We start from the raw sequence: 17,491 nt of genomic DNA on the forward strand, positions 1-17,491 counted from the left end.
AACCCCAGTGGGATAAATAGGTAAGAAATATGAACAGTAAGTTTGTAAGAGAAACACAGATGGCTAATAAAAATATGAGAGCATATCCAGTCTCACATGCAAATTAAAACAATACTGTTTTTCAGCTATAATTTATTTTAATTTATTTGTTTTTGTCTTAAGCTCACTCAGTCCTGGCATAGGCAAAATGAGAAAGGCATTCATACACTGCTTGTAGGGTGTAAATTGATACAAGCATTCTGGAAAGTCGTTTGGCAAAGTGAATCAAGAGCCTTCGATCCAGTGATTTAACTTCCAGGAATCTCTCCTAAGGATATTATCAAAAATTATCCAGAGATATTTATCCTGGCATTGGTATAACAGCAGAAAATGGGTATCAACACTATGATCCAATAATAGCAGAATGGCTAATGTAAATTGTTGTGTCCTTATAATCCCATCGATACTTTGAATGTTTGCAGAGAAAGTTTAACACTCAAAACCTGTAATCTAGTGCATCCAGCACTTACAGTTACTACCTTTACATTACTAAACAAGGGATAGTATTTGCTGCTTCATATTTTGTTTTACTTTCTAAATGTTCAAAAATGCAAATTCCTCATTTTTATTATCGGGGAAAAGAGTTAAACAGACACGCTCACTCTCTCTCTCTTAAATTGCTTTCTCTACATCAGGCAGGAAAATGGGCTTCTGCTCTAGCAGCTATTTAATCATTACGGAAGTCTTAGCCATTGTGTGTACATGTAAACACAACACATAATTTTTTAGATTGGATTGGAGACCATAGTTTTCACATTGGCTGAGCCATGCTAGAGTTACCTGCAAGATAGATTGTTTAAAGCCATATGGGATGTGACTGTGTTCACTGCATGGCCTATAATAATCTGCCATTAATGGTGTAGGACTTTGTCAGAATGCCCCCCACCGCCCCCACTTTCCTTTTTTTAAAGGCTGGGTAGGATCGATTTCCTACACTCCTGGCACTCTAAGATGTCACAGGAAGAAGTTTGGAGCAGATGGTAGTTCGGAGAGATCAGATTCCACATAGTATGAATTATTTTTATAATTTTCTTTTCCCCTCGACCTTACATCTTACAGCTCTTAGCACTACTTCCTCCACCTGTGGTTTTCTAGTTCTTTTACTTTTCTTGATCCTCCTTTGTTATATTATTTCCTAGAAACCTCTTAAATATACAAAATAACAAAGGGATATTGTATGAACTAATACAATTAACTAAGATTTTATCAGTTGTGCAAGATTTGGAGAATGTCTAGTTAGCCAAATTTTAGATCCATGCAGATTCATATATTGAAGTTACACAGATGCTTTTCAGCTGTGAAAAATGATAATGAAGACATTGCATGCATTGTCTTCCTACAGGAGTACATCTTTACTATGTTGGAGGGGAGGTGTACGCCGAATGCCTCAGTGACAGCAGTATCTTTGTGCAAAGTCGGAACTGCAACTACCATCATGGATTTCACCCCACTACTGTTTGCAAGATCCCCAGTGGGTGTAGTTTGAAAATTTTTAATAACCAAGAATTCGCTCAGTTATTGGCACAGTCTGTGAACCATGGCTTCGAGACAGTCTATGAGCTCACTAAAATGTGCACTATCCGCATGAGCTTTGTAAAGGTAAGTGAATTCTGATTCCTCTGGTCAGGGTTTGACACACTTGCTGCGCCTTCTCTTAGTTGTATATAAATCTGTATCTTCTTGGTATGTGCCCATAGAAGCCAACTTATTACCTAGACGTTTTTAAACTTTAGTGAGGATGTCAGTTACCAGGAGAATATAATTAGAATATAGGAGAGTTTGTATTACATGTTAGCAGCATAGGCGGCTTGACTAACTGTCCTATTTGAATAAGCACTATTTTAGTCATTGTAGTACCATAAAAGAATGTCTTGTTATACATTTAACTTGTATAATTTAAATGCATGGTTTTCTTAAGAGATCAATTCAGTAAACACACCCCCCTTCCTTTTCTTTTTATTCTGTGTTCTTAATACCTTTATGATGGTAATGATTGTTGCTTTAGTTTTGACAATGAACAAGTAATCTTTTTGTAAATAAAAATTCGTAACACTGGGTTTTTGTTTTCCCCCCCCCCCCCCCCCCACTGGGGTTTATTTTTGATTGGTCAGACTTTTTTTAATGGTTGTGGCAAAAACTCACGATTTTCTTATAATTCAAAAATTAATAAGACCTTTGCCCACAAATGCCTTAGTTCTAAGATTATTGTTAGGGTTGAGAATGGGGAAGGTTAAAGACATTGTTCACGGTTAAGTGATCTCTTTTATGCATTTGCCTCTGAAAAATAAAAAGTTTTAAGATGTCATTGAAATGTAAAAACATTAAATATCTGGTTAGATTTTATGAGTTGTAACTTATTCTAATGACTGACTTGTCTCTGAATTCTCAAAGATAAATTTTCATCCTCTGTTACCTTGAGAAACAGAACTAATTATATATTTGGGTGAGGCAATCACCTTTTATGTCCTCTCTTTAGAAGCTCACCTAACTTGTTGTTAAACCTGTTTGTAATGTATGTGTTACAGAGGGTAATTTTGGAAACTTACTTTGTTAATCATCCTTTAGATCAAAGATACCTTTCCCTGAGTATCATTGTTTTCTTACTTCTTTGAATCATAGTAGCAGATTTTGACTGTGTTCTCTGAATGTTGGCTTTCTCAAAACATAATTCAGTAGTTCTTTGTGGCTGAGTCTGGTGCCTTTTTAGTATTAAAGGAGAGTTTTTACCTTTTAAAGGGATTTACCAATATGCTATGTACCTATGGGACTATAAAGATCTTTCTCAGCCACAGTTAACATTCACTGTTTCGTTTTTGACTTTGCGTTTTAGCTAAAATGAATTTTAAAATGAGGACAGTCACTTGCCAGCAGTGCTTTTTGTCTGTTGTTTACTGGTATGGAGGAAAGAATACCTGTTGAGAGTCAAGAGACCCAGGTTCTAGTTTTATCTGCCATTTTAACTGTGCGGTTAAGGCACAGGGATCCTTTGCTGATCCTCATGATTGTCATCTTTAAGACCGGTAGGTGGAGTTTGGGAACTGTGGTAATCATTACAAAGGTCCCTTGGTGAGTCTACTACTATTGAAGAACCACTCAAGAGGAAATTAATGACTCTACTGCTCCAACTGGCTTTCTCCTCATGCTCATTTCATATTGATTACCTAATTTTAATGGTTTTACTTTTATACATTTTAAAATATTTTTACACAAGTACAAACTTTACACTAATAAAAAGTGTTTATGATATAAAGATCTGCATTAACAATGTATTAGATTTCATTTATTAAGCAAATATTTTTAGCACCATTCCAGAGAATTAACGCAAAGATGTAAAAGCACCTAACGTCTCTAGGTTCACAATGCTAGTAGCCTATTACATGTTTAACTATAAAATAATGAGATGGAATGGAAGGTTATGGACATATAATAAATCATATATAATAAAGATATAATGGACATAGTTGGGAAGCTGGATTTGGAGAGTTATGGGTAAACAAATTTCGTTTTAAAACTCCTGCTGACATGATAAAGGGCAGCTGCTTATACATTTGCAACAACAACAACAAAATTCAATAGTGTTTGTGCAGTATTGTTCTTTATTATGATAAGGGTTGCATACCTTGCCCTGTCACTTAGCATCTTAGAGAAATGATACAGCACATTTTACTAATATTAATAGCCAATCTTGTGCTATTTTGAAGACCATCATTTTGGACTTTAAAGCATTCATTTTATAAATTATTTGCACAATGAACTCCCCATATATATCTGAAAAGTCCAAGTCAATTCAGCTGAACAGGTATTTCTTAGGGCTTCTGCTTTGTGCCAGTCACTGTGCTAGGTGTTTGAGATCAAAGATAAATAAGATCTGGTCTTCCCTGTCTTCAAAGAACTTACTATCTAATGTAGGAAACATGCACACAAACCTTTAAATTTAGCAATGTATCGATATAAGTACAAATGCATAGATGTATATCGGTATGCAGTTCATATATCACAACTTTTTCTTGAAGGTTCTGATGTTCATATGTATTTCTTGAAATTCCTGGAGTAGGTAGGTGTCAGAGATAAATAGAATCCAACCTTCTCTAACATCCCTCACGAAACAAGGATTTATCAGAGCTTTATTTTCCATTGCCCACACCAGTGAGTTTTTGATCTTTGCAATTGCAAAATTAGCTTTCTCTTTTGCAATTTTAGTGTACCAATTCAGTAATGCTGAAGATGTCTGGATGTATAATGGATGTATAGATCTATTATATACATATACATCCGTGTATACAATATGTAATGGAATCTATTGATTCAGAGCAATGATTAGGTGTCAATTATAGCTTTTTGGGTATGTATGTGCTTCTGCCAGTTTGCTTGGAGATAGAAAGATCAAAAGCTCTTGTGTTGATAGGAGGACCACCAGTGAGTGAGTAGGCAAGAAGCAGAATGTCTGTTTGCCTAACAGTAACTTCTGTCTTATTTTCTTGATGGTAAAATGAGAATTTAATATGTTACAGTACCATCAGTAAGGTAGTGGGCAATGAAAATGAAAGTTAGAAAGTGCCTTCATTAAAACAGCCTTATAATGTGTTTTGAAACTTCCATTCCCCAAGACCAGTACTCTTGACCTGGAATCTATGTAAGGACTTCAGGGAGCCTTGAACACACCCATCCCCTGAAATTGCCTGCCTCTTACGTGTGTTTGTGTGCACAAGCACCTGTCATGGAAAGCATCCATGTCTTTAATCAGCATGTCTGATTATGAGAACTCTTCTTATAAGTTTAATCACGGAGTTAAGCAAGTGAAATGACCTCCAATGTGTCTTCTAGGGTTGGGGAGCCGAATACCACCGCCAGGATGTTACTAGCACCCCCTGCTGGATTGAGATCCACCTGCATGGCCCCCTCCAGTGGCTGGATAAAGTTCTTACTCAGATGGGTTCACCTCACAATCCTATTTCATCTGTGTCTTAAACGGCCTCAGGCTTCTGCCTCTTGAAAACTATTGAGCCTTGCATGTACTTGAAGGATGGAATCAGACACGATTGAGAACTGACAAAGGAGCCTTGATAATACTTGACCTCTGTGACCAACTGTTGGATTCAGAAATAAAAAAGCCTTGGTAACATACTGTCGATATCAAGAACCTGTTTAGTTTACATTGTAACGTTCTATGGTAAAATCAACTAAAATGCATACTTTCAGCAGGACTTCGTATATAGTTAAAGGAGAGATGGCCAAGCCAGGGACAAATTATCTATTGGAGAAATGGTCCTAAGAGATTCTTTTGTGTTTGGCACTTTAAGGTCATCATTTGGCAAAAGTTTAGCATTAATAGTCTCTCTGAAGTGTGTTTTTATCAGGTTTAGGACCCATGTTGAATCTTCTTTTCATGGGTTTTCATAATATTTTAAAACTGTTTGTTTAGTAATGGTTTTTGTTTGTTTTTTAAGTAAAGTTTAATCTTGATGATATACATAGTAATCTTTCTAAAATTGTATGCTGACCATACTGCTGTCAGAATAATGTTAGGCATATGCTCTTTGCTAATTATATATGTACAGAATATTTGGAAGTTAAGAATTGATTAGACTAGTGGGTTTAGGAGTATTTGAGGGGGGTGGGGGAGAGGGAAATGACAACTGCAAATGTAGAATATACGGTAAAGAGTCAGTTTGGTGCTTTCAAGAAACAAACTGATGTCTGAATTTTGCTGTGTTTCAGTTTTTTAGAGATTTTATCCTACTTTTTTTTTTCCTGTGTCTTCTCTTCCTTCTTCTCCAAAAAGCAGTTATGCAGCTGGTTAATTCATATAACTGTGAGAGCAAATGAGTAATTCCTGCTACTCTGAAATCGACTGCCTACATGTTTCAGTACCAATTGTATGGAGTGCTTGAATGTAATAAGCAGTTTTTATGGAGTTTACAGATACAGGCTTTAATTTTCAAGTGAATTGTTTGCCAAACCTAGTAACTGTTAAATATTTGGAGGATTTAAAGAACATCCCTGTTTAAATCCATTTCAAACTTTTTAAATTTTTTTGTACTATGTTTGGTTTTATTTTTCTTCTGCTAACCTTTTATATTCACTTATGCTCTCGTACATTGAGTACTTTTATTCCAAAACTAGTGGGTTTTCTCTACTGGAATTTTAAATAAACCTGTCATTATTGCTTACTTTGATTAAAAATTTGTTGTTTCCTTCCTGAATTCACACACTAGATTTTAGAAATAGGAATATTTACTACTCTTTTGAGAGATTTTTCTGAAGTATTCCTTGCCACACGTAACTAAATTACTAGCATGGAGACAGGGAAACTGAATTGTGAAGAGAGCAGAGGCCTCTTCAATTCAGAACAGACATGTGGAACTTAAATTAAGAAAAAACTTGCAAAATTTGGAATTTTAGATGTAAAAGTATATATTTGTTTATGTGAGGAATTACAGCACCAGCAATTATTGATGGACCTCACTCAGTCAACCAGAAGTTCCAATATCTAAACTTCACACGAGAATGCAAGTGTGATATTGGGAAGGAATGAGAACTAACAGTGCAACCGGACAGGGCTCATCCCATCCTTTTACTGGGGAAATGAGCTGCCTCTCTCCCACCCTCCACCCTGGCCCCACACAGACCCGAGAAGATGTAGATTCTTCCCTGGCCAAGATGATGCCACTCTTTCTCCTGTGTATTTTCATACCATTTTCCCCACAGTTGTTTACCAGCTCCACTTATTCCCCAAACTATGGTCACACAGAAATTTCTCCTGCATCTTGCTGCCTCCAAAAGCATCATGGTACACGTGGAAACAGCCCTGGATAGAATACCTATATTAGAGCACATGTTTATGCATGTCTGCTGGGTCACTTAACTTTTACGAACCTCTGTTTCCTTACCTGTAAAGAAGGAGCTGATGTTGTTTCCTTATCACAAAGTTGAGGTGAAGATATATTGGAAGAAAAAAGTGTGAAAATAGGTTGGAAACCTAATCGCCATGTGTAATTATAGGTGTCACTGTTTTCTTAAGCTTTCCCCTGTACTCCCAATTTCCCTGCTAAATCGTTCCTTGCACGAGTGACCTGGATTGATGATGGCAATTTGTGCCATATAATAAGAGAAGATGAATAAATTAAAGCTATTGAGCTTCCACAATGAAGCATCACTGAAAATTTTCTGCTAGTAAAGGACGCAGGTCAGGATTTCTCACCCTCATCCTAACGGAAAGCTATTTTTCTGTTTTCCCCCACATCCCACAGCTGCCTGTTGGTACAGTTATGCAAATTGTGAACTGGGTGTAGCACATTGTGGGTAGCCTGGAGACTGTGACCAGGTCAAACTCCAAAATAATCCAGGAGATTGAAACTTATTGGAATTGGAGATCCTAGGAATTTGCAGCATGGCCCATAAATCAGCCCTTCATGCTTAAGTGCAATTATTTGTTATTTTTGGTAAAATCTTGGTGACGGTCATTATCGTAAGCCATAGGAAGCTAATGAGTCACCTAGAAGTTTCTAATTAAAGGAATGAGAACATCAGAGCAACTATTTGTTTGGATTACTCTAAACTAGTTCAAACAAGAAGAAAGCAATGTGAACTGTTTCATACTAGACATATTTTCTGCCCCTAAGGAACCACTAACGGGGATATTTGGAAGTGAAAGCCCTGGAGCTACTGCCTTACTTCATCACTTAATGGTTTTTGAGCTCCAGCAAGTTTCTTAACTTTCCTGCACCTGTTTCATCATCTATAAAATAGAGGCCACAAAGCCTATCTCATGGAGTTATCATGGAAATTAAGTCAATAAATGCAAAGCACTTAGAACTTATCTAGAGATATTAATATGACCAATTAACTCTGGCTGGGAAGATAATAAGGGGAGTTCAACAAACATTTAATGAAGACTATTTACCTTTAAAATATTTAATAAGCACAGTGGGAAATCCTGACTGACCTCAAGGAGTTTGTAATCTAGTGAGAGAAATCCAAAGGAAGAATACTAGCAATTTGGAAGTTCCTTCCATGCCAGGCACTGCACAGGGTGTTTCTATACATTGTCTCTATCATCCTCATAAAAATGTAAGAGAGAATACTGCGTCGTCAACTCCTGTCAAGTTTCTTATACGTGAGGAAACTATCTCAGCTAGCTTGTTAGCATTCAGGTCTGACTTAAAATGTAGACTTAATCTCTTTTTTAAAAAAGACAAATATGTTCATACTGTATTATTGCATGAACCACATATTCTTGCAGGCTGACAAAAATTCAAACTACATGAACAAAAGAGGGGATTATCCACAAAGATTCTCCTGGATTTATATCCTTTTCTCTTGTTAGTTTGCAGACATAGAAACAGTAAAAATAAGGCAGAATGAAGAGCACAGTGGAGAACAAAGGAAAAAGATATAGTTCAGACGTGGGTGAGTAGAAATCAATAAAGGTTTTATGGAGGAAGTGGTATTTAAGGTTGAGCTTCGAAGAATGGGAAGCATTTTGATAATTGGAGAAGCTTTTGGGCAAGAGAACAGTCTGAGTGAAAGTATGTGTGGCAGATGCCTGTTGCTTGGTAGACCCCAGACCCCAGCGTCTGCCTACCGGTAGGAACACATGCCTCCAACCCACAGGGTTTCTGTGGGATTTATTATATCGTCCCTCTGGCCACTGTTAGGAGATCTAGGTAGGGACCTGTTCTTTGGGAGTTCTGGGACTGGAAGTGAGGAAGGGTTTTCTTGTGCCTGGCTGAAGCTATAGTAAACCTTGGGATTGTTCCTGTATGGACTGTATGGCTACATGGGCTGGAGATGAGATGGTAAGAGGGAGTTCTAAGGGCATCCAGATTGTGGAGTGTAGGACTTCCCAAGCGCTCCCACATTCCTGCTCCTGATTTTCCTGGGACACCAGAATCTATGGATAATCCCCTCTTTTGCTTTGTGTAGTTTGATTTACTATCAGCCTGCAAGAGTATGTGGTTTAAGCAATACAGTACGAATGTATTTGACTTTTGTAAAGATCATTTCTGGGGCGCGTGGGTGACTCAGTTAAGTGTCTGCCTTCAGCTCAGGTTATGATTCCAGGGTCCTGGAATAGAGCCACACGTCGGCCTCCCTGCTCAGCGGGGAGCCTGCTTCTCCCTCTGCCCACCCGCTTGTGCTTGCTCACTCCTTGGGCTCTCTCTCTCAAATAAATAAAATCTTTTAAAAAAAACATTTCTGTAGATAATTTTCTTTTAGCCGAAACAATAGACATTTTAAAAGTCTAAAACAAAAAAAAAAAGAAACTAAAAGTCACCTGTACCAACCGTTGGTAATTAAATTAGTTTATCCTTGAACCAGGTGGTTATGACAGGCTGGCATGGAGATATTCAACACACTATAGGAAATTCGGGTCTAAAGGTTAGTCCTATTAGCACAGAGACGATGATTGGCTCCATTTGTTAAACAGTTACTGGCAGCAACCCTGTGCCAACCATTGTGCTGAGTGATAAAAGAGAATAAATCCTCAGCCCCGCCTAAGGAGCCTGCAACCCTGAGGAGGAGGGGAGACAAGCAAGCGAACAGACAATAACACTGTGCTGTGTCAGCAAAGGACACAAAAGGGAACATAAACTGGACCAGAAGAGTCAGGGAAAACTTCTCAGAGAGGATGGTGCCAAATGCCTTGCAAATTATTGTACCAGATTTAGATCTCATAACTCAGGTTTCACCCAACACAGAAGATGAGCTGTTGGCCTCAATGTTCATTGATTTCTTTGTTACAAATACATTTCTTATTGTTCTGGGGGAATTGGGATTGTAGGCAGTTTTACTGAAAAAGCTCTTTTTTTAAATTGAGTCTGTTGAGTGTGTAATTTTATAATTCTTGTAATTCTTAAGTGGTTTTTAAGGCAGTGGTCCCCACGGATGGTGCTGTAGGGAATTCTCAGGCCTGCAGTTTCCGAGCAGTGGAACTGAAAACCTCTTCGCAGCAGATCTGGAAGCTTAGGGCTAGCAGCTGAGAAGCCATTCTACATTCTCGTCAGGATGCAATATGCATCCAATATTTAAAAGGCAGGGCCCTGTTATATTTAAAAGGTTGGAAATGACTGCTTTAAGGAAGACTTTGTGAAAACCTGACAATTTGTAAATATGCCTCCCTTGATCCGAAAAACAAGTATATATCAAAGTAACACAACACTCTTCGTCCCTAAACACAGTAACTTTGAAAAAGGTTAAAAAAAAAAAAAAAAAGAGGGGCACCTGGGTGGCTCAGCGGCTGAGTACCTGCCTTTGGCTCAGGTCATGATCCCAGAGTTCTGGGGTCTAGTCCTGCATCAGGCTTCCCGCAGGGAGCCTGCTTCTCCTTATGTCTCTGCCTTTCTCTTAGTCTCTCATGAATAAATAAAAGAAAAAAGAAAGAAAAGGACACGAGTGGCTCCATCAATTAGGTGTCCAACTCTTGGTTTCAGCTCAAGGTCATGATCTCAGGGTCATGAGATGAGCTCTGTACCCAGCAGGGAGTCTGCTGCAGATTCTTCCTCTGCCTGTCTCCTCCCCTTCTCTTTTAGAAAAAAAAAAAAAAATTTGAAATTGAGCTGCCATTATTCTTTAGGACTAGATACCTTGTGAGAACATGAGAGAAATTCTTCTTTCTTCCGCTGGTCTTGGATCAGATGGAGGACAAAGGACAGATTCACCTCCACCATATTTCCAGCCCGTGGATTTACAGTTGTGTTGCAGATGTGATAGTTAAAGAGCCTGGACACATGAGTTATTATAGACTAATATTTTAATGCTGACTCCATCACTTCCCAGCTGTGTCATCTCAGGGAAGTGAATTAATGTATGAGCTTCAGTCTCATTATCTCTAAATGGAAAAATAATAGTCACACTCTCATAGGTTGTGTGATGGTGTGATGTGTACTAAATACTTGGCACAGAGCCAGGCACACAGTAAGCACTTAATAGTGGCTTGGGTACAGTGGTGGTGATGACCTAGAGGGCTTCATAAATACAGGCCTAATGAACTCTTGAGCATTCTCAGTATTTTTTGGATATGGTAGAGGATTTGAAACCCAGTAAAAATTGTTAAATCCCCACAACAATAATAAGCATTAGAGTAAAGGGGGGAGAAAAAAGCAATGCCCGGTGTATCACGCTGCTGATGTTAATGAGACATAAACCTTATCCATCTTCCCCCTGCTGCTTCCCACAAGAATCCTACTTACAGATTCTTGACTGTGACAATATTGCCAGTTTTTTTTCTATTTACTAAATAACTGTGTTTTCAGAGTACTTATAAATATTGATTTACATTATTCCCAATACCACCACTAATTTATAGACTAGCTGCTCATTAGGTCACTTCTTACACTTGTGTTTTCCAATATTAAAATAATTTCTTAATTCCCGGTTGCATCCTGGGGTATTCTAATGTTGAATATTTGCCAAACCTGATCACAGAGCCAAACTTGCCCCACCGGTCTCAGAGTGTCCCCCACCCTGAAGGAGTCAAGCTTCCCTTCAGTCCTTACCCAGAGTCTGCTCGGTCTGCTGAAAGGCGACCCCACTGGAAATTCCCATGCTGCGGATGCCTTTCCCACAACCTTAGCCATTTTTTTTTTCTGTGTGGTTCCAACATTCCAAATTCTTGTTTATCCCTTTGTAGGCAAGGATTTACTTAGTAGTGTAATTGTGTCTCCTCTGGTCAGGACATGGAAGGCTCCTACTCGACTTCTGGAAGTGTGTGATTCCTAACTGGGTGAATGGGTGGCCACCCGGCCCTGGGGGTCTGCCCAAATACACAGCAGACTCTACTGGTCACCAGTCATCATACATTCATAACTCACTCGTATCTAGTAAAATCCGTTAACTCATGTGCCTACCAATTTTCCTACTCCACCACCTCACTTGCCTAAATATATTTTGAAATCTGAATTAGCATAGGTAGGGCCTTTTGAGAGGTAGGAGACAAGATAAACCAATTTAACCTTTACAGGATCTGTAATTCTACTTAAGCATAAGGCATTAACTATAACACCAGTAAGAAATGGCTCTAAAACTAATCCCCATGTGACAGTAAAACGCTTTAAAATTTGAATCATTGAGATGCCAATCCCCATGGGTTGTGACACTGATCTACCTTTAAAATGGGAGATCATTATATACGTTCCAGACCGGAGCTTCTGTCTTCCAGGAGACTGGGGGCGGGAGGAAGAGAGAGAGAAAAGGTCTGAGTCAGAGACCTGTATCCAAACCCTGGCTGCTGGTGACCTCTGGTGATCTCTGTGAAGATCCTCAATTCCTTGAGCCTGGATTTCTCTCTGTAAAATGGAGGGGATACCCTTCAGGAATGTTATGACGAAGAGGGATAGTGATGTAAAGTCTGCTTGTCCTATGTTACCTGACTCTGTGCCCAGTAAACAAGAGATGCCATCATTATGTGTGGTTAGGCTGCCAGGGTGATTTATTCTTCAACCTATATATAGGTCTATTTGAAAGTTCACTGTAACTGCCTTCAAATTCAAAAACATTACAGTTCTGTGGTATTGAAGTTATGTCTTAATAAAGCTTGTGAAAAAGAGATTTTTTTATTTTTTTAACTTTTTAAAAGATTTTTTAATTATTTATTCATGAGAGACACAGAGAAAGGCAGAGACCTAGGCAGAGGGAGAAGCAGGCTCCCTGTGGGGAGTCCAATGTGGGACTCAATCCTGGGGTCCCGGGAGCTAAGGGCAGACAGATGTTCAACCACTGAGCCACCCAGGTGCCCCAAAGAAAGATTTCTTAAATTTAGAAAATAGAATCTATCAAATTCCCTTAGAAAATATAAAAGTGATTTTTAAGCTGAAAAATCTCAGTGCCTATTCTGTAGGGGACCAATAAATATTGATTAATAAATAGACTTCATCTATAGTTTTCAGGAGGACACAAGCCCAAGTTCTCCCCAAGTTCTCTGCCAAGTAGATTGCCCTTGATCCAAACATTAATTAGTACTTTTGTATCATAAGATTGTTAGGATAATCATACTCTATGCATTGGGAAATAATTTGAAATTCATGAAGAAGTACATCTTGATGCTTTGATAAATGAGTATAATTAGTTCCAAAGTTTTTGTTCATAAGCCAAAACTAGTGTCATTAATCATTAAATATTCCCATTAAAATTAGTGTAAAAACTTCAGTGTTTCTTTTAATGGAATAATTAATAGAGTAGAGGCCTCATTTAATGGTGTTGAGGGCCTTAAGACTATCCTGGCTGTCCTTCTCTCCTTCATACACGCACTCTCCCAGGGTGACCTCCTCTACTCTCCAATCCCATGGCTTGGGTTCTATAGACCATTGACTCGCAGATGTGTCTCCAGCCAGGGCATCCCTTGTGAACTCAGACATCTAACTACCTGCTTGACATCTCCCCATGGTGTCAAACATGGCCGAAACTGAACTCATGATCCCACACCACTCCCTCATGTGCTCTTCCCCTTCTTGGTAAAGACCACTATCATTTATCCAGTTGCTAAAGCCAAAAATATTTTCTCATCCCACATCCATCAGTCAATCCGATTGACTCTACCCTCAAAGCACACCTTTATCCATTTCTTTCCACCTCTGCTCCTTCCATCTTTGCCTAAAGCACCATTATTTCTTGGTTGGACTACAACCATCACTTTCTGGCTGGTCTCCCTATCACCAGTCTTGCTCTTGCCACAGTTGATTCTCCACATGGTACCCAGGGAAATCCTTTAAAATCATTTTCTGTCACTTCTAGCACAAAACCTTTCGTTGAGTTCCCATAGGTGCATAGAATCAAATCCAAACTCCCTCCTGTGGCTCATGTGGCTGTGTCTTAGTGGTTCTCATTGCCAGGGATGATTAGAATTTTATGGGAACATTGAGATTGTCATAGTGTTTGAAAGGGGCTGCTGCAACTGGCATTTAGGGGGCAGGGTGAGGAATGCTAGATTTCCTGAAATTGCAGGAAGGGCCTTCAATCTGCCTGTTGATAATTATCTGAGCCTGGGTCCAGACTCTGTACCATATATTAAATGCAAAGTAGAAAAGGATGTGCTGTGTTTTGTTCCACATTTTATCTAGAACTGTTCCCCATTTCAGAAAATCACCTCACTGCTGAAGAAGCCACTGGCTGTGTTTGAGTCACTATTACAACATCCCTTCACATGCACATTGGTTCTAACTGGTCCATTAATGCACTTACATACGTCTTCTAGCAGAGTCGTACCTGAGAATTTACATGTTGAAATACAAAGTATTGTATTATAAATTGCTTTTTAAAAACCAGTCCTTTAACAAGAAGTAATGGTTGATTGATGATACCAGTTTGGGCTTATGAGCAAAAATTTTGGATTAATCATATTCATCCGTTGAGAAATGAGATGAGGGAACTTCTAGTGCAGCATAAATTATTTCCCAATTCATAGACTATGGCTGTCATAACAATCTCATAACAAAATAAACAATGAACATGGGCCATGTAGGAGAGGTCTTACTCTTCTCACGGGAGAAAGTTGCAGATGAAGTCCATCAATTTATTGGCCACTTACAAGCCGGGGGCAGGGATTTATCGTTTAATACCATTCTTATGTTTCATAGGGGAATTAGATAGCTTATGTCTTCTCAATAGAGTAAATTTTAAAACACTTAGGGTGAAATTAACATATACAGGAATTTTATTTTGAGCAGCAGGAGGAGCACTAGAATTCTTTGTAAAGAGGCAGTGGGTCTCAGATTTGAGATTCAGTATCCAGGCAGCCCGGGGGGCTCAGCAATTTACCGCACTGCCTTCAGCCTAGGGTGTGATCCTGGAGACCTGGGATCGAGTCCCACATGGGGCTCCCTGCATGGAGCCTGCTTCTCCCTCTGCTTGTGTCTCTGCCTCTCTCTCTCTCTCTCTGTCTCTCATGAATGAATAAATAAAATCTTAAAAAAAAAAAAGATTCAGTGTCCAGTATGCTCTGGTTCTGAATTACCTTTTCCACCTGGCTTCATCCCACTCCAATCCAAGTTCATTCCCACCTGAGCACCTCTGCACCAGCCACTACTTCCCCCTTCCTCCGATGGCTCCTCTCCCTGCTGTTTGCACAATGGCTCCTTGAGTATTACTTCCTTCGGTCCTTCGGACCTCTCTGGCAGTAGAGACCCTGAGTGAGGCACTCTCCATCACATCACCAGGGGTCACCACCTGATCAGGGACCTTATCTGTCTTACACAACAGAATAGTGAGCATTGCCTGGGAATATGGTAAGGGCCAAAAATAGCATTCATACTATAACACACAAACCTGTAAATACTTGCATTATGAAATAAAATGTTAAGATATTTGAACCCATACGATGACATCAGTGGCACCCATGCCTACCATTTCAGAGACTGGAAATTAGAGCTAACTGAATGTACATTCACAATAGATTTGCAAGCTGGGGGGCGGGACAATATGGCGGAAGAGTAGGGTCCCCAAGTCACTTGTCCCCACCAACTTACCTAGATAACTTTCAAATCATCCTGAAAACCTACGAATTCGACCTGAGATTTAAAGAGAGAACAGCTGGAATGCTACAGAGAGGAGTTTGCGCTTCTAACAAGGTAGGAAGGCGGAAAAAATAATAAAAAATAAATAAATAAATAAAAAATATTCAGTGGGGGAGGGGCCCCTTGAGGAGCCGGGCTAAGGGGGGCGGCGAGAGCCTCCCGGACAGGAAAGCCCAACCCCAAGAAGCAGGAACTTTAAAAATCCGCACCGGATTCTTCCCGGACAGAAAGGCGCTCGCAGGGAGCTCGGGCAGGATCCCAGGAGGGGCCGTGGAGCCCCCAGGCTCTCGGGGTCACTAACAGAGGAGGGGCGCCCGGGGGAGAGCGCCCCACACCCGCGGGCGGAGCGCTAGAAAGGGCTGAAGCCTGGAGCGCGCCCAGGGGAGCCTCGGGAGCAGCTCAGGGGGGGCTCCTCGCGGAGGGGGCTGCGCGGCCCCGGGAGCGCGATTCCAGCAGCGAGCCCAGGGCGCCGGGGGACACAGCCCAGGATCCTGCTCTCCCCTCAGGACAGGCAGAGGCGGGGAGGGCCCGGGAGAGCGAGGACGCTCCTGCCGCCGGGAGCCCCCAACGGTGCAGGTCAGCGCCCCCCGCTCCCGGAGCATCCAGGCCCCTGCGGACTGGGAGCTGCAGTAGTTCCTGCAGGAGCGGACTCCAGGGCTGGAGAGCTGGCCGCCGCCAGTGCTGTTGTTCCTCCCGGTGTCACCCTGAGAGGATCGGAGCCGCCGGGAACAGAGGCCTCACAGGATCAACATCTCCCACCAAGCCGCGCACCTGGCAGGGGTCGGGGCAGCTCCCCCAGGTGCACACACCTGAGAATGAGCGCAGCAGTCCCCTCCCCCAGAAGACCAGCTGGAAGGACAAGGGAAGAGCAAGTTCTTGACCAAGCAGCGCTGGAAAGCTCCAGGGGAACTCCAGGGATTTACAGTATGTAGAACCAGAGGATACTGACCCTTGGGTTTTTTGTTTGTTTGCCTGTTTGTTTTTTCTTTTGTTTTTTTCTTCCTTTTTCCAGTGCAACTCGTTTTTAGCCACTCTGCACTGAGCAAAATGACTAGAAAGAACTCACCACAAAAGAAAGAATCAGAAACAGTCCTCTCTCCCACAGAGTTACAGAATTTGATTAAATTCGATGTCAGAAAGCCAATTCAGAAGCACAATTATAAAGCTACTGGTGGCTCTGGAAAAAAGCATAAAGGATTCAAGAGACTTCGTGACTGCACAATTTAGATCTAATCAGGCTGAAATTAAAAATCAATTAAATGAGATGCAGTCCAAACTGGAGGTCCTAACGATGAGGGTTAATGAGGTAGAAGAGTGAGTGACATAGAAGACAAGTTGATGGCAAGGAAAGAAGCTGAGGAAAAAAGAGAAAAACAATTAAAAGATCATGAGGCAAGGTTAAGGGAAATAAATGACAGCCTCAGAAGGAAAAATCTACCTTTAATTGGGGTTCTAGAGGGCATCAAAAGGGTCAGAGGTCCAGAAAGCGTATTTGAACAAATCATAGCTGAGAACTTCCCTATCTTGGCGAGGGAAACAGGCATTCAGATCCAAGAGATAGAGAGATTCCCCCCTAAAATCAATGAAAACCATTCACCACCTCAACATTTAATAGTGAAACTTGCAAATTCCAAAGATAAAGAGTACCAAGAGACAAGAGATCCCTAACTTATATGGGGAGAAATATTAGGTTAACAGCAGACCTCTCCACAGAGATCTGGCAGGCCAGAAAGTATTCATGCAGCTAAAATACCCTATCCAGCAAGGCTCTCATTCAAAATAGAAGGAGAGTTAAGAGCTTCCAAGATAGGCAGAAACTGAAAGACTGTGTGACCACCAAACCAGCTCTGCAAGAAATACTAAGGGGGACTCTGTAAATGAAGTAGGAAGTCCAAAGAAATAGTCCACAAAATAAGGGACTGAATAGGTATTATGATGACACT

The 17,491-nt window shown here is 40.5% G+C and overlaps 2 protein-coding genes across 16 annotated transcripts in view; one reads left to right on the forward strand and one right to left on the reverse strand.

Annotated features, from left to right (window-relative positions):
* The window catches only part of SMAD1 (SMAD family member 1), a 77,880-nt gene extending 71,671 nt beyond the window's left edge, over window positions 1–6,209 (forward strand). For all 6 annotated transcript variants that reach the window (XM_077846189.1, XM_077846191.1, XM_077846190.1 and 3 more), the window contains 2 exons: window positions 1,382–1,638; window positions 4,864–6,209. In XM_077846189.1, coding sequence (XP_077702315.1) covers window positions 1,382–1,638; window positions 4,864–5,007 — 401 coding nt within the window. In that variant the 3' untranslated portion in view covers window positions 5,008–6,209. The remainder of the gene's footprint in view (window positions 1–1,381; window positions 1,639–4,863) is intronic.
* The window catches only part of LOC144282485 (uncharacterized), a 49,714-nt gene that overhangs the window by 23,431 nt on the left and 8,792 nt on the right, over window positions 1–17,491 (reverse strand). For 7 of the 10 annotated variants that reach the window (XR_013350917.1, XR_013350919.1, XM_077846193.1 and 4 more), the window contains exon 2: window positions 12,146–12,326. Coding sequence is in view for 7 of the 10 variants with exons in the window: in XM_077846193.1 (XP_077702319.1) it covers window positions 12,146–12,326 (181 nt within the window). In the remaining 3 variants the exon portion in view is untranslated. The remainder of the gene's footprint in view (window positions 1–12,145; window positions 12,327–17,491) is intronic. The other 3 variants (XR_013350918.1, XM_077846200.1, XM_077846199.1) reach the window with 1 other exon arrangement.

Source organism: Canis aureus, chromosome 13, assembly GCF_053574225.1.
Source record: "Canis aureus isolate CA01 chromosome 13, VMU_Caureus_v.1.0, whole genome shotgun sequence".
NCBI lineage: Eukaryota > Metazoa > Chordata > Mammalia > Carnivora > Canidae > Canis > Canis aureus.